Raw genomic sequence first — 25,215 nt, 5'->3', positions numbered from 1 at the left:
TAAACTTTATTTACACTCTGATGGTTAACGTTAAACTTTATTTACACTCTGATGGTTAACATTATGGTTAACTGTATCATTAACCTGAGGTTTACCATGAAGTCGTTTTTTCGAGTTCTAAATGTTTCTAACGGTTCTCTTGTGTCCCGTTCAGTCCCGGAGCCTCCTCAGATCCTCCGCCACATGGAGCCCCAGGCGGTGGAGGCCGGTAAACCCGCTCGCTTCTCGGTGCGGTTGGGCGGCGTCCCTCAGCCTCAGGTCTCCTGGTACAAGAACTCTCAGGCTCTGTCTCCGGGCTTCAAGTGCAAGTTCCTCCACGACGGCGACGAGCACTCGCTGCTGCTGATCGAGGTGTTCCCCGAGGACGCCGCCGTCTACAACTGCGAGGCCAAGAATGACTACGGTGCCGCCACGAGCACCGCGGCGCTCCACGTGGAAGGTAAGGGGGCGGGACTTTACACCTGTGGAACAAAGACTAATGTCAACATCAGGCCTTGTACAGATACAGATACGTGTGTGTGTGTGTGTGTGGTAGTGTCCGAGGTTGTTTCTCCGGACTCCGCTGCTACCGTCGCTCCTCCTGTCGTCATGACTCCCATCGGCAGCACCTCTACCCGCGAGGGGGAACCGGCTCGCTTCCAGTGCCGAGTCCGAGGAGACGGTGAGAGAAGTGAACCCAGACTGAGTGTGTCTCTCGTAGTTATTGATCAGCTGATTGATTATCTGATCGGTGTCTCCAAGAGCTTTTAGCAGCTAGAGAGGTGAAGGAGAACAGAAGCGGAGCTCAAAGAGAGCGAATGGACTTCATCATCCTGTAATTCATCTTTGATGAGTTGGCTCAGGGTCTCTGCTCTTCAGGGTCTCTGCTCTTCAGGGTCTCTGCTCTTCAGGGTCTGGTGTTTGAGCTCAATCGGTCACGTTATCATTTGAGTCAAATCTCACAAAGAAATGCACACAGTTCACAATGTACAAGCGACACATTGAGAAGAACACAAACATAGAACCAAAATATTATTAAATATTTATAATGTGTTATATTTATATTCATAAGCAATAATACTCCACAACAGGTTTTCTTTTGTTTTCTTTTTAGTCTTAAAAATAAGGAAAATAAAATAAAAGTTCAATTTATCTTGTGAAAAAAACAAACAATGCGCCGAACAAAGAAGAAGCTTTAAAGAACACCAACGTTCTCGTCTTTTTCTCCAGATGTGAAGATCAGCTGGTTCCACAAGGAGAAGGAGATCAAGCAGTCGGACTTCTTCAGGATGTCTCAGTTTGACGACAGCTGTCAGCTGGAGATCTCCAGAGTTTACCCCGAGGACGAAGGCGAGTACACCTGCCGGGCCTCCAACAACGCCGGGACGGCCTCCTGCTCCGCTACGCTCACTCTGGACGGTAAGTTTGTCTCCAACGAAACTGCCAGAAAACAGAAAAGAAAGAGGTGTAGGTAAAGAACAGGAACAAGAAAGAGGTGGAGGTAAAGAACAGGAACAAGAAAGAGGTGGAGGTGAAGAACAGGAACAAGAAAGAGGTGGAGGTAAAGAACAGGAACAAGAAAGAGGTAGAGGTGAAGAACAGGAACAAGAAAGGTGGAGGTAAAGAACAGGAACAAGAAACAGGTGGAGGTGAAGAAGAGGAACAAGAAAGGTGGAGGTAAAGAACAGGAAGCAGAAAGAGGTGGAGGTAAAGAGCAGGAACAAGACATCTTCATCTCGGGATCACAGAATGTTGAGTCACCTGGAGATCAAAATAACACAATCCACTTATTGTTTTTTAAAATTTGAATTGAATAATTAATTAATAATTTGTGGTGCTCCAATAAAAAACACACTATTTGTTGCTTCAATCACAACTTATCAGAACAAATGTTATCAGTTTTATTTGAACAAATGACTGATGGCGTCATTCAGCTTCTTAGCAACAGATTTGATGATTTCTCCCAAACTGAAACCACTCGGACTGTGCAGACTGGGATGAATATAAAGGAAACTTAAGCTCATGAAGTCAATGACCTCGCTTCCTTTCAGGGCACAAACACACCGTGGACATTCCCGCTGTGTCTCAGAGACACGTCTCCACCAGCCTCACCGCTATAAAGAAACCATCCGTCAGCCAAAAGCCGGTTTTCCTCCAGCCGATCGCGAGCCTCATGGTGCCTCACGGGGAGGTGGCGCGCTTCCACGCATGCGTGTCCGGCACGCCGAAGCCGGAGATCAGCTGGTTCCACGACCGGCAGCCGGTCCGTCCCACCAAGAACGTGGTGTTCCACTTCGACGAGGCGTCGAGCACCGCCGTGCTCATCATAGTTGACGCTTTCTCCGAGCACGCGGGGCAGTACACCTGCAGGGCCGCCAACAGCGCCGGAGAGGCCGTGTGCTCGGCCACACTCACAGTAACCACCAATGAAGAAGAAGAAGAAGGTAACATCTGGATCCGTCAGGCTGCAGCCAGAATCCCTCTGAAACCACACTCTAAAAAATAAACCCTTCATCTTCCTGAGAGATTAATCCTCCTCTTCCTCCTCATTCATGATGTCCCGAAGCCGTCCGCACAATTAGGGTTTGAAGTTTCCTTTAAATGTTTTTAGACCGTCGTTCAAACGATGGAGACGTCGACGCTGAAGAGCCGAGGTTTTAAACAGACTCACTGCTCCACGTTATCTTGCAGTTGCTCTCTTTCGGGACATCCCTCCTCCAGATGTAACTAACCTCACAGCTCCAGAATCAATCCTGGGGCTTCCTCATCTCCTCACCTTCCTCATCTCCTCATCTCCTCTTCTCTCATCTGTAACCTCCTCCCTCTTGCAGGGAACTCAAACCCCTCTCGTGTCTTGATTCCTGTGTTGAATAATGTTTGTTTCACTTCGTTTGTTGCTGTTTGTTTCACTTTGTGAGTTTGCATTGTTTCTCATTTCTCACTTTAAAATCTCATTTCTCAAAGATTAGAGACTTCTGGGACTCAAATCTATTTGCTTTTTTTATTTGGCTCCAGACATTTCATCATGAAAATACAAACCAGTTTAATTTGAGATTAAGCTGGTTCGATACTCTGACATGGTTTTAATTGTACTTTCATGAAACATTTTGCATTCATAGCTCAAGTTTCCTCAATTCATTTGATAAAACTTGATGGAGCTCAAACACAGAAGGTAAAAAGCATTTGAGTCCTTAAAGATAATCCAGTTCTTCATGTGAATGAATGTTGTGAAGGACTTCTGCTGTCAGCGAGTTAACGTCTTCTTCTTCTTCTTCACAGTGACTCACGTCAGAGAACACATCGAAGCCAAGATCGAGCAAGAAGTCAAAGGTAAGGTTTCCGTCGGGTTCATGACCATCGCGTTTTTAAAAACACTGAAGATTATGTTCACACATGAGAATTGGGCACAATGGAAAAGGGACAGTTTAACAATTCTGCTTCACTTGATAAATGTTTCTCTTTGAAAGTAGTCTGTCAGCAGGTAACTTTGATCCAAGCTTTGAGTCTTTTGAAGGTGTTTTTTTAAGTGAAGAAACTGTTGAGGAAACATCGAATGTGTGGCTGCATGACTGATGGATTATTTGGATTATAGTTGTCCTGCATCAGCAGGCTTTTAGAGTTTGTAAATGTGTTGAACTGTCCCTTTAAGTGATCTTCCCACAGTAGCATGTCGTCTCTATGTCTCTCAATAGAAGGTTCTGATGTTCTGTATTATTCTTCCTGCTCTGGTTCTGAAAATATTTCGTGATTTTCCCCCAAACGAGAACTTGCTCCAACCAGTTTTTTGACACTTGCGGTTTGCATCCAAAAGTTTGTTTTGTTGTTTCTTGGCATGAATGTTCTTCTGATCTCTTTCTCCCAGAAGGCGCAGGATGTGTATCTTTTAAAGCTTCCAGATTTGAAGTGCCCTTTAAAAGATAAGGAGGTTCGCTGCATCTGGAACTGATACCTTCCTCCTGCTAAATATCTCTTAGCCTGGCTTGCAGATAGTGGGATGTGATTCCTGTGGTTTGCACTAAATAACACCAGTGAACTATATTAGTTCGAATAAACGCCTTCTCACCCAATTTTACAGCTTCATTTCTTTACATTTCGGAATACAAGCTATGGAGAGCTCTGCCTCTCGCTGATACTTGTGCATCATTTATCTTAAGTTTAAGGTTAGAAAGGGCGTTTATTCTCCTGTCTGCAAGTCAGGTAAGGAATATTAAAGTACAGAGCAACTATCAAAAGTAGAACAAGTGAATGCTAAGCAGCCCATCTTGGAAACATTTTGCTTTTTTAATGATAATAAAATAATTTATGTTTTGAAGAAATTTCCACAGACGAAGGATCAAAACTTCCTGCAGGTTTCTAATAAAAAGAATCAAGTCTTGCGTTTATTCGAACAAATATGGTGAGTGAAATTATTTCTTACGGCATTGTGACTCCCAGCATGAATTTAATATTTCCATTAATGATTCATTCAAATCCTTTTCTCTCTTTTTCTTTTACCCCTGGAGGCTGACCATTCTCTGTTTATATTTGCAGAGCTGTTTTACCAAGAAAGAAAAGAAGAAACACCGCACAGCAGCGCAGAACTCACCGGCACTCGACAGCTGAGAGGAGCCTTCTCCGACACCGAGGACTTCCTGGATCACGGCCTGGTGTCGGCCAATCGCTGCTCCAGCAGAACCTCATCCATCAGCTCGTGGACGGAGAACATCAAACCTTCTTTCACTAAGAAACTTAAGTTCCAATCGGTCCTGGAAGGAGAACCAGTAGAGATAAAGTGTAAACTGGTTGCATGTCCTCCACCAACTATCCTCTGGTTTCATAATAATAAATCTATTCCTAAAGAGCGTAGACGTAGGATCTCTACTGACAGCAGGATTCACCTGCACACTACCAGTCTGGTTATCGATAGCATCAAAGAGAAGGACTCGGGCAGTTATAAGGTAATGGCGCTAAACACGGAAGGTTCTGCTGAGTCCACAGCATCACTTTTGGTTTCACTGAAGGAAGAGCAGTCCGCTAACTACCTGGGCTTCGTAAGACGCTCTGCTAAAGCCCATGAAAGCGTAGACACCATGGCAGAGCAGAGGAAAGAGAGGAAGTTTAGGGTGGACCTCAGGTGTGTAGGGTCTCCATTTGACAAGATGTCCAAAGTTCATCAGGGAAGATCTCGATCCAAGAGCTCTCTGGTGCGTACCGTATACTTCAAGTCCGGTTCCCACGCAAAAGACAAAGAGGTAGAGAAAGAGTCCAAACGTTTGGAGACGGTGTCCGAGCGTGCCCCGTCCCCTCCCCCCATGTTCGACCGGTCTGAGCGCTTTAACGACAGATTCAGTGACATCTACTGTGACCGGCGCACCGGTGGCAGGTTCAGTGACAAGTTTAGTGACCGGTGCAGTGACCGATACAGCGAGAGGTTCAGTGACACCGAGAGTCTTCACAGCGAGGTGAGGACCAAACTTACCACACTCCAAAAAGCTGTCAAACAGAAGAAGAGGCTCTCTATTTCCACCATGTCCTCCTCTGAGTTTGAGTCAGAATCGGTTGCTAGTGAGTCGAGCTATGCAGATTATGTGGAGAGGCTCAGGGTCAAGCCTGCCTCTCTGCCTGATGTCCAGCAGTTCAATCGAACTTTTGATTTGGGGGAGAGTCCCGGGGAGTTTCAAGGTAAGAGCTCAAAGAGGGACCCCTCTCGGCCTCGTATGAGGCATTCATTTGAGCCTCAGTCTAGATGCAGGGCCATTCAGATCATGAGAGGGGAGTTGACTGACACGCTGCTGCCAGATACAGAAAGGAAATCAGGTGAAAAATATTCAGAGACACTGGAGGATCAAAAAGTTGACAGTTTTGTTGAATCTCGGGTAGATACTAGATTCAAGCATATGGTAAGTGAACGTCACAGTGTGGTTGCTGACCAAAAGGTAGAAGCTACAAAGGTTGAGGTCCAGCTGCGTCACCCTGAAGTCCAGTACTCTGAAACATTAGCGTACCCAAAAACTACAACGTACACTGAGAGCAGAGAATCTCTTGTAGTGGTGCCTTCTGAAGAGGAGGTATCAACCAGGCCTAAGCCAGTCACATTTATAAGGGAGACGTTCCTCAGTGAAGCGGTAACAACGGAAGACAAAGCAACACCAGAACCAGCTGATCCAGTTGAAGAGGAGGGTGCAGGGGAGTCTTTGAGGGCTCAGTATGAGAAGAGCCTGGACGCTGAGCGGATGCAGTGTGAGGAGAAACTCCTTGCTCTGCGGATCAGGAAATGGCAGCAAGGGAGTAGGATGTCAGAAGAGGAGACATTTCCCCCTGAAACGGATCTGCCGATGCCAACAGAGATGCAGTACATGGAGACCGCGGGGCACATTTACCCCCAGCAGGAAGTGATGGAGAAAACAGCAACTGTAGAAACGGAGGCTGTGCCAGAATCTTTCCGTAAATCCCCCAGAATGAAGGCAAGGTTAGTAGATTCTGAATGGGTAAATGTGTCAACGCCAGAATCACCTAAAGTAAAAGATAGAGGAGAAGAAGTGGAAGTTTCTGCCTCCTTGCTTACAAAGTCAGCCACGATGGAAGCCAGATCAGGAGAAATAAAGGGTGAAGCAGCACTCATGCCGGCACAAAAATCCCCCAGAGTAAAAGCGAGAGCAGCAAAAGTGGAAGCGGAGTTGTCTCTTAGAACCATAGAGGCCAGGGTTGAGGAAAGACTAAAAGAGTCCCCCAGGCCGAGGCAAGTCAAATCTAACAAAGAGAGGTTCCTGAGTGAAGCTCTAACACCAGAACCAGCTGATCCACATGAAGAGGAGGGTGCAGGGGAGTCCTTGAGGGCTCAGTATGAGAAGAGCCTGGACGCTGAGCGGATGCAGTGTGAGGAGAAACTCCTTACTCTGCGGATCAGGAAATGGCAGCACGGTATGCGAATGTCAGAAGAGGAGGTACCCCACCCTGAAACTGATCTTCCCAGGCTGGCAGACACTCAGTACATGGATCCTGAGGGGCACATTTACAGCCAACAGGAGGTGGTGGAGAAAAGAGCAACTGTAGACCATGGTACCACATCAACGGCAAAGTCACACAAAGTCAAAGATAGAGTAGAACAGGACGAAATCACTGCCCCTGTGCCCAAGGCCAGAATGAAAGCCAGACCAGGAGTAGAATTGGAAACAGACAAGCAGGCACCAACATCTCGACTAAAATACAGAGCAGCAGAAGTGGAAGCTGAGTCGCCTCGAACAAAAGCCAGAGCGGAGAAGATGTTGTTTGAGAAGACAAGAGAAGAGCGTGAGCTCCAGCTGTCGAGAGAGAATATCTCAGAGCTGAAGAATGAAAGTGAGAAGTTTGTCAGTGAAGAGGAGGCCTTGACTCAGCGGATAATGAAATGGCAAGAGAATGTTCTGTTGGAACAAGAGCAAGCTGTGGAGCCAGAGTCCGACTGGGTGGAGGGTTACTCAAACATCCGGGCAGAGAGGACCACTGAGGCTGGAACAAATGTCGCAGATTCGTCTGCTTTAGAATCAAATCCACATCCTGAAGTGGTCCGCAGCAAGAAGAGTTTCACGGGAAAAACGGCCAAAGAGAAGTTCCTTTTAAGCGAGCCGGTTCCTGCAGGTTTCCAAGATCAGCAGCGTGACAATGAGGCTGATCAGCTGACAGAGGGCCGGGAGACGAGGCTGCAGAGGGACAGTGAGTACTTTGTAAGCGAGGAGGAAGCGCTGGCTCAGCGCATTCTGAAATGGCAACAAGATGTGGTCGAACAAGAGGAAGTAGCTGAACTGGAGTCCGAGTGGGCTTTGGACAATCAATGCAAGCAGCCTGTCACCGGGTTGCTCTTTGAGTCCCATGTTCCTGACAGTGAACCCCGCCGTGGTGTAATTTCTGGTGGAGCCCTGCAAACAAAGCAACCTTTACCTCTTCAACATGCCACTGGCTACGAGCTATCTCCTCCTCGTGGGTCTTCTCCTACATATGCTGGTTTACCACAACGTGTCGGTGTGCCCACTGAAAGTCCGTACGATTTCAAATCTATTTCTGCAAAAGACAGATCAGGTCCTGAAGCTTCGCAAATTCAGGGATACTCTCCAACCCAACATACTAGTGTTCCTGTTGAGGGATATGGACTTGCCTCATCCTGGGATGAGAGCCCTCATAAGTCCTCCAGAGAGTTATCTTCAGTCAGGAGTCGTAGTCCACAGGAGGATCTGGGAGGAGAGGCAGAGAGGAGGCGAACCAGAGAGGAATTCACAATGACTGTAGATAAATCCAGCAGCCAATGCTTCCATTCAGAGCTCAGAGAGGGGAGAGAGAGGAGAGAGAGGAAAGAGGAGATGGAAACTACCAGCGAGAGCAGCGAATGCAGACAACAGAAAGATGGAGGTGTAAGGAGAGAGGAAAGAAGTGGAGATTCATTAAGGTCCAAACGGGGTGGTGAAATGAGTGCAGAAAGCCTTGAACTCGGAGCTATAAAGGAGGAGGAGAGGAAAGTCCGTGAGGAGTCAGATTTGAAAGAGGGAGTTCACCAAATTCAAGAGTCAAAGTGGATGAAAGAAGGCGATACTGGAGGCTCCCGTCCAGTATTTGTGAAAGAAATATCTTTGCTCAAAGTAAAAATCGGTGAGATGTCAGAGTTTACCTGTCAATTCCACGGTGTCCCTCTGCCCACAGTCACCTGGCTCAAAGATGGCCACCCATTAGCTCACAACCCCGACTATGATACCGTGAGCAAAACCAACATATCAAAGCTCACTGTCTTCTATCCAACAACAGACCACGAGGGGACATACGACTGCGTCATAACCAACAAACATGGCAAATCCATCTGCAGCAGCACTCTTGAAATCTCTGACAAAAAGGTGTCGAGAGCTTCAGGCTCCACACAAGAGGTCGTAATTAGAGCAGAGCGAGAGAAGTGTGAGGAAAACCAGGAGAGCATGGTTGAAGCTGAACTTAAGACCTACATGGATTCAGCAAAGGCAACACTACAGGTACCTCAGGTGGTCATCCACAGACACCGCTGCTCAGATGAATCCTTTAGCTCCTCACCTGTAGAAATCAGAATCACCGCTGCCACTCCTCTCCCTGAGATGAGAGAGGAAATCAGTGAGGACCAACCTCTGGTTTTCACGGAGAAACCCTCAGATGTGCCAAGCGACGATGGAGCCTCTCAGACTGTCAAACACAAATTTACTTTCTCCTTTGATGTGGCTGGCGAAGCTCCTCACGTGGTCAGCGAATTAGAGAATACCTCCTGTTCTGAGGGCAACACTGCTGTGTTAGAGTGTGTCATCACAGGTGTACCTGCCCCAAAGGTCACGTGGTATTGTGACGACGTTTGCCTCGAAATCGCGGCCAGAAAACACAGAGTTGAGGTAGATGATAAAGTGCACAGGCTGTATATCAGCAGTTTTACATACACTGATGCCGGAGTGTTCAAATGCGTTGCTAGAAATAAAATGGGAGAGGTTGCAAGCATATCTGATGTGTCATTTAAAGGTGCAGAGCCTGTGCAATTCTCAGAGAGTGGTGGTTTTACTCCGTCTGGGAGAGTGATGAGGTCTCCCGTTGGGTTAACTGAGGATGTTATGAAACCAGATGTATTCCACAAAGCTGTCATCACTCACACTGAAGATGGTATCATTCAGTCAAAAGATAACCCTCTGAGTTCACAAGCTCTATCCGAGGCGGCCAAAGCCCCAAAAGCCAGACCTTGTATCTCGAGAGAGCCGCCGACTGTATCGGGCTGTGGTCTGTCGGCTCCTGCCGCTGAGATAAAAGTCTCTCAGCTTAAACAAGCTTTTGAATCGGACTCACCAGTTGCATCGCTGACTTCCCCTTCTCCAGAGGAGCAGAGAAAGGAAACTCTTTTCCCGGAGGAGATTATACCCGCGGTGGCCATCTCCCTTGACCAGCAGGAACGAGTACTTGAACCTCACACCGTCCATGCAGAATGTGGTGATAGACTTGTTACAGTTAGGACAGCAAATCCAGGTTCTTCCAAAGCTGTTCCTTGTAGAGCTGAACCAGATTTCACTCAAACTATTCCTGCTTCAGAAAAATCTGTTTCCCCCCAGACTCCTGTAGCACCGAAACCTGTCTCTGCCACGACCTCCCAGACCACCTCCTCTCAGGAGGGAGACCGCAAGATCTCTGTGATATCTGGTGATGTTGATGAGGAAGCAGTTTTAGCAGAAAGCCATGGAGTTATTAAACAGTTTGTGGAGGAAGTGCAGGAGTCTCCACACCTGGTCAGGCCTAAAGCACAGAAACCTGCTATAGTTCAACAAATGGAGGTCTCTGAAGTGGAGATGTTGAGGGAGGACACTGTGCACACATTTGACAGAACTAGCAGCTTCATTCCTTTCCAGTCTGAAAAAAATCCTGCAGTAAAACGCTCCGTTACAACTTCAGCTCCAGTCAGAGAAGCTGTTAAGCCAAAAACTATTTCTGCGCCTCTCAAACCTGAGAGACAAAGTGCAACTCGAGGGTCTTCCTCTGTTCATAGAGAAGCTGACGTCAGTACGGTCCTTGCAGGGGAGGAGCTGATTTCAATCCCAGAGCCCTCTATGGACAGTGGTGTCTTTCTTAGTATGCCGGAGTCCCAGGCCGACATGAGAGAGGTAGCTGAGGACATGGCTGCTGATGTAGTTGAGCCACATTCCGAAATCAAGGGTGAAGATGAAATGATTGATGTCCATGTGAAGTCAAATCCTAAACCGGAAGTAGACAGCAGATTTAAAGCACTTGCTGTTCCTGATGATGCTGCTGCTGAGGGACTTCAAAGCCCGGTCGCATCTTTACAGAAAAAAGGTAGTTTGGATGAGGCCTCAGCAGCTGAAGCTGGAGGAGCAGCAGCAGCAGTTGGCTCCATGGAGGAAGAGGAGGTCACTTTTGGTGCTGTGTACGACTTTTACAACCCTCCAACAGACTGGGGAAGACCACTGTCCCCTGAGTCTGAGATGTCCATAGAGATCGGCAGCACTGTGAGCGAAGAGCTAACCGAGGCAGCCGAGAGGTTCTACACCCCGGGCTCGTCCACCGAGGTCTCACAGCCAATTGCACAGTCCTTCCACACTCCAAAGTCCCACATGTCCTTCCATACTGCAAGTTCCGATACCGCCGGTGGGTTCATGACCCCTCAAGATTATCCCTTCTCCCCTGTAGAACAAAAGCGACCCTCGACAGGTGACTCCAGCGAGAGGTTCTTCTCTCCTGTTCAGTTCCTGACATCACCTGGTGATGAGGGCATTGAAACAACCCCTCCCGGAATAAACGTGGACGACAATCCATACCTCACCAAGGGAATAGGGTCTTTGGGCCTGGCAACCCTTCAGGAAAAAGTGCAGGGAATCCCTCCTGCCTTCCTCAAACCGCTCATTAAGAAAAGAGTGTTTGAGAATGACTCGCTCACGTTTTACGCTGAGGTGTTCGGTCTACCTTCCCCCGAAGTGAAGTGGTTCTGCAACAAAACGCAACTGGTGGCAGACGACAGACTTAAAATGGAGAGAGACGGTGATAGCATCTCGCTAACGATTAACAACGTCAGAAAGGCCGACCAGGGAGAATATATCTGTGATGCTGTGAACTACGTCGGGGAAGCCAGAAGTGTTGCTTTAGTAGTGGTTGTGTCGCAGGAAGTGAGGTTCATGCCTGCTCCGCCTGCGGTCACCCATCAGCATGTGATGGAGTTTGACGTGGAGGAAGACGACTCTTCTCGTTCTCCTTCTCCTCAGGAGATTCTGCTTGAAGTAGAATTGGATGAAAACGAGGTGAAGGAATTTGAGAGACAGGTTAAGATCATCACCATCCCTGAGTACACCGCCGACAACAAGAGCATGATCATATCTTTGGATGTGTTGCCGAGTATTTATGAGGAGGGTGCCGTGGACTTTGTCACCCAGGAGCATGATGATTTGAAAATAGCTTTCGAGGTCACGGAGATGCCTCCGAGGTTCATCAATCCCATCTGTGACATGGAAACACCCGAAGGTACCATGGTCATGTTTGAGTGCTCACTGATGGGAATTCCTTCTCCCATCGTGTCCTGGTTCAAAGGCGACAAAAAAATTCCCCACAATAACAAAAAATACTTGCACTCATCTGATGGAGACAACCACTTCCTGAAGATATTTAAAGTCACCACACAGGATAGCGGAGTGTACACCTGCAGGGCTATCAACGTTGTTGGGGAGACCCTGTGTCGGGCCTCTCTGGTAGTGGTAAACGCCAAAGCTTTCTCAGGGAAGACCAGAGGCAGGGAGTTGACCGCCGTGTCCTTAGGAAGCGCCAAAGTCCAGCCACAGAAGTTCGACCTGGTGGTCGGAAACACGTCGTTCGACAGCAAACAGGTGTCAGAAATTGAGCTTGAGTTTGAGTTTGAGCAAGAGGCGGATGAGTCACAGCGGGCGGTCAGGCTGGTGGCCAAGACCGACAACGAAATGAGCGAGCAGGGAGAGAAATATGTTAGCGTCAACTTCGATGTATTTGCCGAACCTGCAAAAGATGACAAAATAGAATTCAAAGGGAAGTCCTCTGATATGTGTAGCTTCCAGTTCCAGGTGACTGAGACATCCCCTAAATGCGTCATACCGTTGGCTAACGTTACCGCGGCCGTAGGGACGCCGGTTATCCTCCAGTGTCTAGTTAGCGGTAAGCCAAACCCCACCGCCGAGTGGTTCAAAGACGGAGACCGCGTCACTGACAGCAGGTGTATAATCCAGGAGAAAACCGCAGGCCATTTCAATCTGCTCATTACTAACGTGACCCAGAGTGATGCTGGTGAGTACAGGTGCATCATCCAAAACATAGCTGGTTGCATTGAAACTGCTGCGCTGCTGAAGGTGTTTTAGAGGTTGAAGGGTCCGGTTGCACAAAGATACCTTTACTCTTCTTTTGTTGTATGTTGCTAATTCTTCACTACTTTAAGGTTGTAGAAATAAAAAAAGACTGACCAATAAAACTTTACAAGCTGATCTACTGGTAAACAGATAATGAGTGAAGCAACAGCTTTAATAAAACTAAATATTTTCACATCTATAAGCCCTCTAAAAAAGTTATTTTTTAATTGCTTGCTTAACACGGTTTACAAATTGCAAGTAGATTGCAGGTATTTGTCTAAGAGCAAAGCCAAGACTTGTCTAACACAGTCGAAAAGTTTAAATGTCTCTTTGTGCAACCAGAACGTAGTCATGTGGGAAAAACAGTGAACAATTGTTTGTCTTTATACAGTTTTATTTTCATTTTTCGTAGAAAAATCTGGGTTTATGTTTGCTTTTGTTATCTGGTTACACTTTAAATGTGAGCTGCTTTAACTTTGAAATTGTATTTATGACATTATGAGGTAATGTCTGTGCTGGTCTTCACTGGTCTGTTTCTAACATTGTGCTGTTCACAACAGTTTGCACTACAAAAGTTAACAACAACAACTAGGAATGTTAGACATAAGTGTGAAACAACAATCTCTTATACAAGAAAACCTTTACAGAAATACATATTGACATTTTAGGTATTTATTTTTATTAAATTAGTGAGAACAGGAGTGTGTAGAAACTACAAAGTCAAAATGAAGAGGTAAATTATTTTAAAATAATCCATATAGGAAATAAATATAAACTTTAGAAACCACCTATAATTATCAGGGCCGGGAATATTTTCAATAAATCAGAACTAACTTAAAGATATATTTTTGGTCTGGTTTGACCAGAAAAAAACAGCAATTATGAGTTAAAATGTCAAATAACATTTCTTTAGCAGTGAAAACTACAACTGTGTTGTGTAACAAACTCTTAATTGTTAAATAACTAAAACGAATAAGGATAAGAAAGGAAACTTTGATCTCCTGCAGAAGGAAACAAATTATTATTATCAATGTCACCTTAGTTTTGCGCAAAAAACGCAAAATGTGTGGTTTTTAATACGTCACTGCCGTGTTTGAATAATAAGAAATAGATACAATAGCAGTAATTATTAAATATAAAATTAATTTGAAGTCATAGGATCAAAAGTCAATCTGAAAACGATCAAGATTATATCGTCATAATTCCCACTTAAATGGCTCAGTTTATTGTTGCTTGTGTGATTTGTGGAAGTTTGTTGCAGTATTTTTTTCTGATTTCTTTGAGTTGTTTTTTTTGGAGTGTGAATGACATTTTTAGGATTTTCATAAAGCAAGTATTTTATAATAGAGTAGTAAATATTTGAAAAATGGATAATACTGTGAAACTTTCAAAAATTTTTAAATACATGTTTTGATGTAAATATGTGTAATTTTAGGAGTATATGAGTAGTAGATTGAGCATTGAGATAGAAGTTCATGGTTTATTTGTACAGATGTCATGTTGGTTTGTCTCAGAGTTTATATAATAAAAATATGAATGATTTGAAGGCGAAGTCTAAGTTTTTTTTTTTTTTAACAATTTAAATGGATGAACACGATCGCCCGGTGTTTACGTGGTCCGTTTGACAATCGTCTTATTTACGGACAAAATGCAGGTGTCAAAAACTACTCATGTTGTGTACGACTTAGTATTATTGTTGATGTTTTGATACCAGTATTAATACATCAACAGATATTGTTTTCCTTCTTTTTTTTTGCAAAAAATAAAATCAAGTTTTTGGTAATTATGCTAATTATCAAACATTTGTTATAAAATGAATTACAATTGATTGGTAATTAAGGAAAACAGTTAAATTAAATTGTGATATATTACCAGAAAATAAACGTTTTAGGTCAATGAATCATCTATCCGTTTGGGGGAAAACTTTTATGTTTATAACATGTTTATGTTAACAAAGCATCTAATCTCTTTAATTTTACTATATATGTGGAAGGGCTGTCGTCTCTTCATCACTTAGTCAACTAATAGATAATTGGGGTCTTTGTAAACTGAAAGATTGTTTTTTGTTTAAATTGTGCCATTTTATCGATTAATTGGAGAAAATCCTACAACTATTAGTGGACTAAGAACTTCTGTGGTCAAAGACAGCCCTCACTTCTTCCTCTTTGTTTATTCCTGCTGTCAATTCAATGTTAATATTACAGCTTTTGTGTTGTGGATATTGTTATCAGTCTTGCTCAATATTTCCTGACAGAACGTTGTAGCACCACCATCACCACTGTGGAAGAACAAGAGGAAACCTACTACACTGGTGTCCAGTTACCACAGAAAACAAAAACACTTGAACTCAAGCCAGAGTCGAAACGTTACTCTTCCTCTTTAGAGAAGAAAAAAGAAAAGCCAGTTTTCCTCAGCCAGCTCGCCCCAGCAGCCGTGACCACCGGAGAAACGGCCCGGTTCACCGTCAAAGTGTCCGGCCTTCCAAAGCCGACCGTTCAATGGTCTCACGGCGGGAAGGTCATTAGGACCTCCTCCATTTACAAGCTGATAGAAGAGAAGGAGGAGTACACGCTAGTAATCACAAAGGTCACATCTGAGTTTGAGGGCGAGTACTCTTGCACTGCCACCAACAGATTCGGTCAGACAACGTGCACCACATACCTCGAGGTGAAAAAGTCTGATGTTAGCCAGGCAGAGAAATGGGTAGAGAAGATGTTCACGGTCACGGGTCAACCTCCTACTTTCACAATTCAGATCCAACCTGTGAGGTGCTCAGAAGGACGGGAGGTTTCTTTTAATTACAAAGCCAGTGGTGATCCGATCCCTGGTGTGACGTGGTTCAAGGGGGCTTTTCAGATCCAGCCCAGTAGAAACTGCATCGTTATAGCCAACCCAGATGGATCTGGCGTTATCAGTATCAAGAGTGTCACACAGAAGGACAGTGGTCTGTATACATGTAAGGCCTCCAACCAGTTTGGGGAGGCGTCTTGTAGTGCCGAGCTTGTTGTGTTCAGAGAGTCCGTCTCTGTTTCTCACAAACAGGAGCAGCTGACGACGGTTCAGAAGAAAAGCTACAAGGTTTCAATGACGGAACAAGCGACAGAGTCTCGCTTGTACCAGGTCAGCCTCCCAGGCCAGGACAGAGCCAGGTCAGATCAGATGGTTTACACCATCGGCACTGAAGACCGGCAGATAATTCCCAGTGAGCAAGTGGGCTCCCTCGGCGAGCTAGAAATCTCTGCTGCCACTATTCATTGCGAGCAGCTGACCCACCAGGCAGCAATGCTTCAGTCTCACGAGATGGAGGAGAGGGTGTCTGTGGTTCCCACCCGTCCGCCTCAGGTCTCGACCATTCCTGTGAAACAGCTCCACATGACGGCGTTTACGTCGTCAGTTGAAGAGAGTCAGGACCTCACAGAGCAGCACTGTGATCGCATTGTAAGCCCCGAGGTCATTGAGCTCCAGGCAGCTCGAGAAAAGAGGTCAGTGGTGATGTCAGCTGTTGCTGAGGAGCTCACCCCACTTTCTACTGTTAGCACAGAGTCTCTGGCCGACAGGAAGTCTGCGACCATCAGGCCCACTTCAGAACCTAAACATCTAGTCAGTGGGCATCAAGTTGAGTCACAACTGCCCATCCTAAAAGAGGAGTCTCAGGATATCCCCAAAACACAGGAGGAGAAGGGTTATAAGGTTAAAGAAGGTGTTAAGATTTTATACTCAGCCCAGTCTGCAGAGAAACGGGTGCTTGCAGAGGGCCACACAACTGAACTAGCAACAGCAGACTCTGCTGTGAAGTCCTCCGTAGGTAAAGAACAGCACCGACCTGTCTTGGCCTCAGTCAGCGAGTCTAAACAGACTCTTTCCAAGGAGACTAAGTTCTCCATGATGAGGCCCACTGAGGAGACAGCCCATCTCTGTAAGGATAGAGTGATGAATGTAGCGCTAACTGCTGAAGAGAAGCAAATGCTGCAGGCTGAGCCCACTCAGCAGCTGCCAGGTCTGGCCAGTGCCATGTCCATTCAGTCACAGGTAGAAGGAGAGCAGTTGTTGCACCTGCAGGTTATCACAGACCAGGACCTCCTTCCATCTGAGAAGAGCTTCACCTGTGAGAAACCCGCACCAGAGCAGGCAGGAGCTAGAAAGAGTCCCACTCTGCTGCACACCGTTACCCAAGATGAGCAGAGGACAGTAGTTTATGAGGACACATCAGAGTTTGAGGCCAAGGCTAGCACCACGACGATCCAGCCCCAGAAAGAGGCTCCTGCTTCGCTGCATCTCCCGTCATCCCAATCTGTGGAGGCGCTACCCAAAGAGGGTATCCTCACAATTGAGAAGCCCGAACAGCAGGTGGCGGCGCAGAAACAAGAAAAGACGAGGAGGCACGCAGCCACCTCGGAGGAGAGAAGGGAGCTCACGGCAGATTATCACACAGAGCTGGATCTGTCCGTGACGGGCTTTCAGTCTCAACTTCGGACTGAACCCAGGCCTCAGAACATCCTCCAGCTCTCCTTCCAGCCCATGCAGCTGCCGAAAGAGACGCCAGTTACTTCCGACGTCAAGCAGCAGCGAGCTTTGGTGCAGAAGGAGGATCGCTTGAACGAGATGCATGTCCCCAGTGTGGCCGACAGTCAGGCCTTAGAGGAGGGCCACACTGAGAGTCTCACCGCCGTGGATAAATTCACCTGCCAGATGGCGGTAGAGCCAAAACTTCCCACAGAGCCGATCCAGATTGAGGAGAAGGAGATCTCCACTGAGAGTAGTGTCCTTCTAGAGGCAGCAGAACAGGACTTTGCCGTTCAGATCCAGGAGGGACAGTCAGTCAGGCAGTCTATAGTGATGGACGAGAAGCGAGTGCTGACCGGTGAGCTCTCTCAAGAGATCACCAAGTCTGAGTCCACTAAAGTCATCGTCACCACACAGCCGAAACTGTCCATTATGGCATCGGAATCGAAAGACAGCACCGCTCTTCCCAAAGAGATGACATTTGTGATTCACATCCCTAAACCTTTCAGTCTAAATATTCGGCGTCAGCTCAGAGACGCTCTTCAGTCCGCTACGGCCAGCGACCAGCCGGTGTTACTGGCTGACGTGGTGGGAAGGTTACAGGCTGTAGAGGTACAGGAAGTCAAGGTTCAGCGAGAGCCCAAGCGGGCCATGTTTACATACCTGATCACAACAACAGGTGCCCCCATGGAGATCACCCTGGCTTTTGAGGGTAAATACCCTCAGACAGCTGACATCAGGACTGAACTCCAAGCAGCTTTCCACTCCATAGTTTACCAGGAAGCCGACGTTCTTACCTCAGACCAGCCGGGCACTATGCAGCTAGACAAACCTCAAAGGGCGCAGGTCACCTCGGCCCGCTCTAAGCAAATGCTGTCATCCACGGTAGAGACTGTGAGCATGGCAGAGAGTGCGTTGGACTTCACTGCTGTTAAATCTCAGGCTGCCGCACTCAAGACAGAGTCCAAAATGGCAGTCGAATGTGCTGCCGCTGAGCAACAGGTTGTGGTGCAGGAATCCAAGGCAGCAATGATGGAACAGTCCATCTCATCTCAGTTCAAAGTCTCCACAGAGTCTCACGTGTCTTTTGAGCAGTCGGTGCAGGTGTCGAGGCAGGAAGTGAGGTCAGTGACGGTGAAAAGCACAGAGAAAGATGTAGGAGCGGCTGTTGTTATCACAACCCTGCCTCCCACCACCGTTCCCACCGAACAGGTGGTGGATGTGAGCATCCAGAAGGAGCACAGGGAGGAGATCTTTAAAGAGGAGATCACTGTATCCAGGGCAGAACAGAGAGAATACCCTGTAATAGTCACCTCCCTCAAAGATTTATCCGTCGACGAAGATAGTAAGATAACTTTTAGCACCACCATTAAGTACGTCACAAAGGTAAACTGGTTTTTCAATGGGCAATTGGTGAACTCTGGCAAAGAGTTCAAGTGTTCCAAAGATCACGACACATACACATTGGTTATCAACAAAGTTGTCAAGGAGAGGCATCAAGGAGAATATGTTTGTGAGGCTGAGAATGAGGCCGGCAGGACTTCAACATCTTCAAGACTCACTGTGGTCTCAAGAGGTTTGATAACAGTAAAACTTAATGTGTCATTCATTCATCCACTTTCTCTGAGAACGACTAATCATTCCCATGAATCAGTTCCATTCAAGACTTATTTCATTCTGGTCTCTATATTCATTTCATAGCATGAACCCCCTCAGCAGGGCACTGGTACTAACTCACTATGTCTTGTTCGTTCCACATCATCGTGTGGTTAAATATCGCCTAAAGACCAGAACCGTCACAGCCATGCAGGTTTATCGAAAGGCTCTGTAGTCAATGAGCTTCTTGCTATAATGGTTGTCATGATCCTGGTCTTCAGGTAACTTTCATGTTTTTCTTTTTCTTCATGGTCCCTTTGGCATGTTGGTGTCAACAGGTTCCTTTGTTTTAAACTCATGGTCTGTCACATTCCTTTAGGTCCATTTCCTTCACACATCTCTCTCTGCATGCTTCGAGGACTTCAACCTAAGAATGCTTCATCTTTCACAAACTTTGTTTCTCCACCTTGTAGCCTGAACCCTAGCCCCATGAGAATCACATACAATCATACCAGCCTTTTGTGAAACCATGGGGCTAATGTTCTTGCAGATTTTCTCCTCCACAGTCACTCCTGTGTCCACCATTGTTGTACATTCCACCATTCCTGTTCCTGACCTGTCAGTTGTTTTTCTTTAAACTGAGCTTCATAGATCCTATGAGTAACGTTTACCTTTTTCTCCGTGTGTGCCTCAGCACCGCCAGTCTTTAGGCAGAAAATCATGCCTCTGGAGATAAACATCGGCAGCCAGGCCAAGTTCGATTGTGAAATCGAAGACGCCTTGAGTGTGACCTTCAAATGGTACAAGTCTGCCATTGAAATCAAGCAGAGCGAGAAGTTCAGGATCCTCAGCCGCCACACCAGTTCCTCCTTGGAGCTCCTAAACCCAATCAAAGCCGACAGCAACGAATACACCTGCAAGGCTTCAAACCAACACGGCACTGACAGCTGCACCGCCATGCTAATCGTCACCGGTAAGACCCAGTGGGACCCTTTTTTATTATTTTTAAAGTATTGCTTTACCAATGTGTCTGTTTGAGAGAGAGAGAATTATATATTTGCAATGTGTTTTTCCATGAGTCATTATGGTGCAATGCGGAAGTGATGATTTGTACATGACTTGGATCTTGTGTCACGTTTGGCAAGATTTTAAAGATGTTGAGGATCACATTTTCTCATGTTTTGACCTACGTCGGTCACCAAGTTGAGGTTGCTGAGATTATTTTTGATGTTGGTGTAATTTTTCCACTTTTTAAAAAATGTGTTCAACTTATTTGTATATTTTACCTACTTTCCATAGAAATGTACCCGCCGGTATTTGTATCAAAACCTGACCCAATGACTTTATACGTGGGCAAACAAGCTGTGCTCCAGTGCTCACTCACTGGATCCTCCCCCATGGAAGTTGTCTGGCACAAGGACAACATAGCCATCTCCTCCGAAGGGAACTATGTCATGAAATGTGAAAAGAACAAGTATTCCCTTCTCATTAGAAGTCTTGAGCTGACTGACCAGGGAGCGTACCTGTGCAAGGCCTCCAACAGTGTTGGCACTGCTACTTTTACCACAGAGCTCAAGGTTATCAAGAAGCCCAGCTTTGTTAAGACCGTTGAGCCAGCGTCAGCTGCTGTCAATGACCCGCTGAGGCTGGAGTGCCAGGTGGACGAGGACACTGGTGTGACCGTCACCTGGACCAGGGATGGCAAAAAAGTCCACCAGAGCATGGAGTGTAAACTGTCCTTGGAGGACAAGGTCGCTGTTGTTGACATTCCCAAGTCGAAACTGAAGGACTCTGGGAAATATGTGTGCACGGCCACGAATGAGGCCGGGAGCTCATCCTGTGAGGCTGTGGTAACTGTTCAAGGTAAGATCCTAGAGAAGATCTTTCCGTTAGCTTTGATGAAAAAATTAGCAAATGGATTATTGCTGTTGTCAGCCAACTGCAAGCTGACCCTAACAATATGCACCGCTGTCGTGTTGTCTTTCCTTTTTGCATTTTTCTGTTTTGGTTATTTAGTTTTTAGTTTTTGTCATGTGTCTCTTTTGACAATGATCTTAAATCAAACACTCCTTTCAGAGCCCCCTGCCTTTGTTAGGAAACTGGAACCTAAGATTACCTGGAAACAAGGCATAGCTGCACGCATACAGTGCACCATTAAAGGATCGCCCGAACTTCACATCCACTGGTTCTGGAATGACAGAGAGCTTGGTGATGGAGAAAAATATAAAATCTCTTTCAAGAGTGGAGTTGCCTCTTTGGAGATAATGAACCTGTTGGTCACAGACAGTGGGAGTTACACCTGTGAGGTGTCAAACAATGCCGGCAGCGAGAGCTGCAACACTCTTATAGCTGTTAAAGGTTTGTCAAATCTTGCATTTACTTGACACTAACTTATGAATTTTAGAAAATCTTTGGTGTTAACTGCCTACACTTTACTTACCCTTCTGACACCCAGAGCCACCATCCATAAGAAAAGAGCTGCAGACTGTAGAGGCGGTGAAGGGAGCAGCTACTCAGCTGGAGTGTGAGATCATGGGAACAGCTCCTTTTGAAATCAGCTGGTTGAAAAATAAGAAAGCCATCTCCAGTGATCAGAAGTATAAAATAATTCTTCAAGATACCTTGTCGAGGCTGGAGATCCAGACCTTTGATAGTGCCGATGTTGGAGATTATCAGTGTGTCATATCCAATGATGTGGGCAAAGTCATCACTAAGGCCCAAGCTAAACTTAAAGGTAAACCTGAGTTTAATCAATGGTATTCACCGAGGTTTAATCTCATTCTTCAAACTCAGATTTTAACCCTTGAATTGTTCTTGTAGAGCCACCGACTTTCTTAAAGAGGGTTGAGAGTGCTACAGCAGTGTTGGGAAACACAGTAAAACTACAGGGGACCATTAAGGGTTCGGCTCCCATCTCTGTTAAATGGACAAAAGACTCTGAAATACTGAGAGATGATGATTCAAACATCAAGATGGCATTTGAGAACAATGTTGTTAGCTTGTCCATAACAACGGTGGCCATCAGCCACGGCGGCAAGTATTCATGTCAAGCTGAGAACGAGGCTGGCCAACAAAAATGCGAAGCTACCTTGACCGTGCAAGGTCAGTTGACGTCTTTGATGCAGAGATACTATGTAGAGTTCTATAGGTTCTTGTGTCTAATCTCTTATATCTTATTAACTATGTCTTATCTCAGAACCTGCCAGAATCGTAGAACCTGCAGAGTCCATCAGTGTGACTGCAGGTGATTCTGCCACGTTGGAGTGCACGATCTCTGGAAGCCCAGACCTCAAAGTGAAGTGGTTTAAAGACGGCAAAGAGATGATCAGTGGCCGTAAATATAAGATGACTCTGAAAGACAATATTGCCACCATGAAGATTCTTACGGCAGAAAGAGGAGACACTTCAGAGTACAAGATGGAGGTGTCGAATAAAGTCGGGAAAGACCAGTGCACATGCTCGGTCATGATCTTAGGTTAGTTATGTTATGACAAGTCTTAGTAACTCAAAACGTCTTACTTCCTCATCATACATGTGTTTATAACCACAAGGAAACAAACTTTGACACACATTTTGGGACTAACATTATTCTACAGTCTGCAATAGACATTAATTGTAGTTGGAGACAAAGTGTTATTTCCTTTTAGATTTTAGCCGAGTGATTCTTTAAAAACAGGATGAAATCGTGTTAATGCATGAGATGTTTTTTTCTTCAACAACCAGATCGAATAATGCCTCCAACTTTCACCAAGTCCCTGAAAAGAGTTGATGGTAACATTGGTAATGACGTCTCCATGGATTGTAAAGTGTCTGGGTCCCAACCCATGACCATAGCTTGGTTCAAAGATGACCAGGAAATCAAATCTGGATCCAAATTCCAGCCAGAATTCAAAGACAGTTCTGCTACGCTGAGAATTATACGGCTGGGGAAAGCCGACTCTGGAGTTTACAAATGCAGAGCCACCAATTCAGCCGGCTTTAAGGAAACCAGCGGCACGCTCTATGTCAAAGGTTATGAATGCTCAGCTTTGTGTTGTTCCTTAATTTGTTGTGTACAATCCGTCAATAGTTTCATGCTAACATGAAATGCAATCTTTGTTTTTGTTTATGGCCTCTAGAGCCCCCAGTGTTCACAGTGAAACCTGACAACCAGGATGTTATTCCAGGAACCACCGTGTCCTTCAGAACAACCTTCACTGGAACAGCTCCTTTAGCTGTAAAGTGGTTCAGAGAGGAAAAAGAGGTTATATCTGGAGGCTCATATTTCATAAAGAAAGACGCCTCTTCGAGCTCTTTGGAGCTTAACTCTGTGAAACCCAGTGACTCCTCTAAATACACATGCCAAGTGTCCAATGATGCTGGGAAGGTGGATTGCACTGCAGTCCTCTTTGTGAAAGGTGCCCGTCTTCACCGTTGTGTTCGGCTGCATGAAAAAAATATCTTGACATCAATATCCCTTTTGATACTAACACCATGTCTTCTGTCTGATAATGAATGTTAACCTCTTCTCTCAGAGCCTCCTTTGTTTGTGGTGAAGCTCGAGGCGACCAAACTTGTCACCAGCAGCGACTCCACCAAGCTGGAGTGCAAAGTGACGGGCAGCCCCGTCATCGGTTTCAAATGGTTCAAGGACGAGATGGAGATCAGCTCCAGTCCTAAATACACAATGGCCTCGATTGACTTAGTGGCGTCTCTGGAAATAGGCGACTGTGCAGTCGAGGATAGCGGAGATTATGTCTGTGTGGCGTCCAGCGAGGCCGGTAGTGACCGCTGCAGCAGCACAGTCACAGTCAAAGGTTGGTTCCAGTGATTTGTTCTTACTCCCATTTTTAGACTTTTACTGTGAAATTGAAGTCTTTTTTTGCTTCGTTTCAAATGACAAATCGTCAGCATTTATCCTGTCAAGACGCCACGCCCCCTGGTGGACGAAGACATAATTGAACACCACTGGTGAGACTAGTGGAGCGTGGCCTCTCCGTAGAGTAAACACTGAGGAAGTCTTGACCGGTATTACAGCTAGAAGAAGTCATTCAGGACAAGCATTTTCAACTTCACAGTGAAACTCAAGTGGATCACTCTTGTGTGGTCCAGTGTAACGCGCTGACACGTCCGCTGTTCTCTTCCAGAGCCGCCATTGTTTGTGCGTAGCATGGAGCCCAAAGATGTGGTGAAAGGTTCTGAGGTGATGCTGGAGGGCCAGGTCTCTGGCTCAGCCCCTTTCACCGTGTCGTTCTATAAGAACACAAAGCCGATCAGGAATGACAAGAGACACCGGATCACGGTGAAAGATGACCTGATAGCCCTGCAGGTGCTGGCAGTAGAGGCAGGAGACTTGGGCTTGTACCAGTGCACTGTTGAGAATGAAGTGGGCACGGCCTCCTGTGATTGTCAAGTAACGCTCAAAGGTTGGTTTAGATGCTGCCGACATTTAAATCTGCTCCATTTATTTGGATAGCCTCGCAAAGCTTCATCCTGACCTGGCAACCGCTCAGTAGGCATTTATTTAATGCCGCTTTATTTCTTCACAGATACAGCGACTTTGAGTTCAGTCACTTTTGATATAGCTGGAAAATTACAAATACAGTATGTCTTAGAGGCCCTTAAATTATCACAACACGGATCCCCATCTATCGATACGAGACCAAACCTTTCAGAAAAAAAGGTTCTCCTTTCAAAAGAGCAACAAAGGTTCCTTTGGTTGGGATGGACAGACTTGCAATTAATGTTATATAAATATTTAGGGTAGACAGTAGTACCCTTACTGATTGGACAAATATGCTCAACCTCTGCTCCAGAAATGTCGGCAGATTTCTCTGAAAGTCCAACAAGATCAGTTACTTGATATTGAGTTCTTTGATCAGGAGTTTGGAGACGCAGCCGTTCACTACCTGAACACTCATCAAAGCTATTGATCTCGAATGTTTCCACAAATCTCATAGAAACACTGAGCTTGCAGCAGGAAGTCTGACTTTGCGAGGCTAATATTCAGAGAAGCCAATAATATTCTTTAAAAATGTCTCCTTGTAGAACCACCATCATTTGTGAGAAAGCTGGAGAACCTCAGCTCCTTGGTTGGCAGAGAGGTTTCTCTGCAGTGCACTCTGAAGGGCTCAGAGCCCATGACTGTGTCCTGGACCAAAGACAACCACGAGCTCAAAGAGGCCGAACACATTCAGATTACATATGAGAACAACACGGCTCTGCTGCACTTCACCAACTTACAGAGCAAACATGGAGGCAAATACTCCTGCCAGGCGCAGAATCAGGCCGGGAGCCAGACGTGCTCCGCAGTGTTGACAGTCAAAGGTTGGTTAAGATA

The 25,215-nt window shown here is 45.9% G+C and overlaps 1 protein-coding gene across 1 annotated transcript in view; it reads left to right on the top strand.

The window, feature by feature from the left end:
- The window catches only part of ttn.2 (titin, tandem duplicate 2), a 238,002-nt gene that overhangs the window by 30,350 nt on the left and 182,437 nt on the right, over positions 1-25,215 (top strand). The window contains exons 37-53 of the mRNA XM_031877239.1: positions 155-439; positions 536-661; positions 1,210-1,398; positions 2,031-2,423; positions 3,259-3,309; positions 15,052-18,876; positions 19,591-19,869; positions 20,196-20,759; positions 20,973-21,254; positions 21,352-21,630; positions 21,717-21,998; positions 22,093-22,371; positions 22,620-22,907; positions 23,015-23,293; positions 23,411-23,692; positions 24,023-24,301; positions 24,924-25,202. Coding sequence (XP_031733099.1) covers positions 155-439; positions 536-661; positions 1,210-1,398; positions 2,031-2,423; positions 3,259-3,309; positions 15,052-18,876; positions 19,591-19,869; positions 20,196-20,759; positions 20,973-21,254; positions 21,352-21,630; positions 21,717-21,998; positions 22,093-22,371; positions 22,620-22,907; positions 23,015-23,293; positions 23,411-23,692; positions 24,023-24,301; positions 24,924-25,202 — 8,241 coding nt within the window. The remainder of the gene's footprint in view (positions 1-154; positions 440-535; positions 662-1,209; positions 1,399-2,030; positions 2,424-3,258; positions 3,310-15,051; positions 18,877-19,590; positions 19,870-20,195; positions 20,760-20,972; positions 21,255-21,351; positions 21,631-21,716; positions 21,999-22,092; positions 22,372-22,619; positions 22,908-23,014; positions 23,294-23,410; positions 23,693-24,022; positions 24,302-24,923; positions 25,203-25,215) is intronic.

Source organism: Anarrhichthys ocellatus, unplaced genomic scaffold, assembly GCF_004355925.1.
Source record: "Anarrhichthys ocellatus isolate YVR2014 unplaced genomic scaffold, GSC_Weel_1.0 scaffold130, whole genome shotgun sequence".
NCBI classification, from domain to species: domain Eukaryota; kingdom Metazoa; phylum Chordata; class Actinopteri; order Perciformes; family Anarhichadidae; genus Anarrhichthys; species Anarrhichthys ocellatus.
The sequence above is the reverse complement of the archived record's forward strand: the minus strand, read 5'-3'. Positions and strand labels throughout refer to the sequence as shown.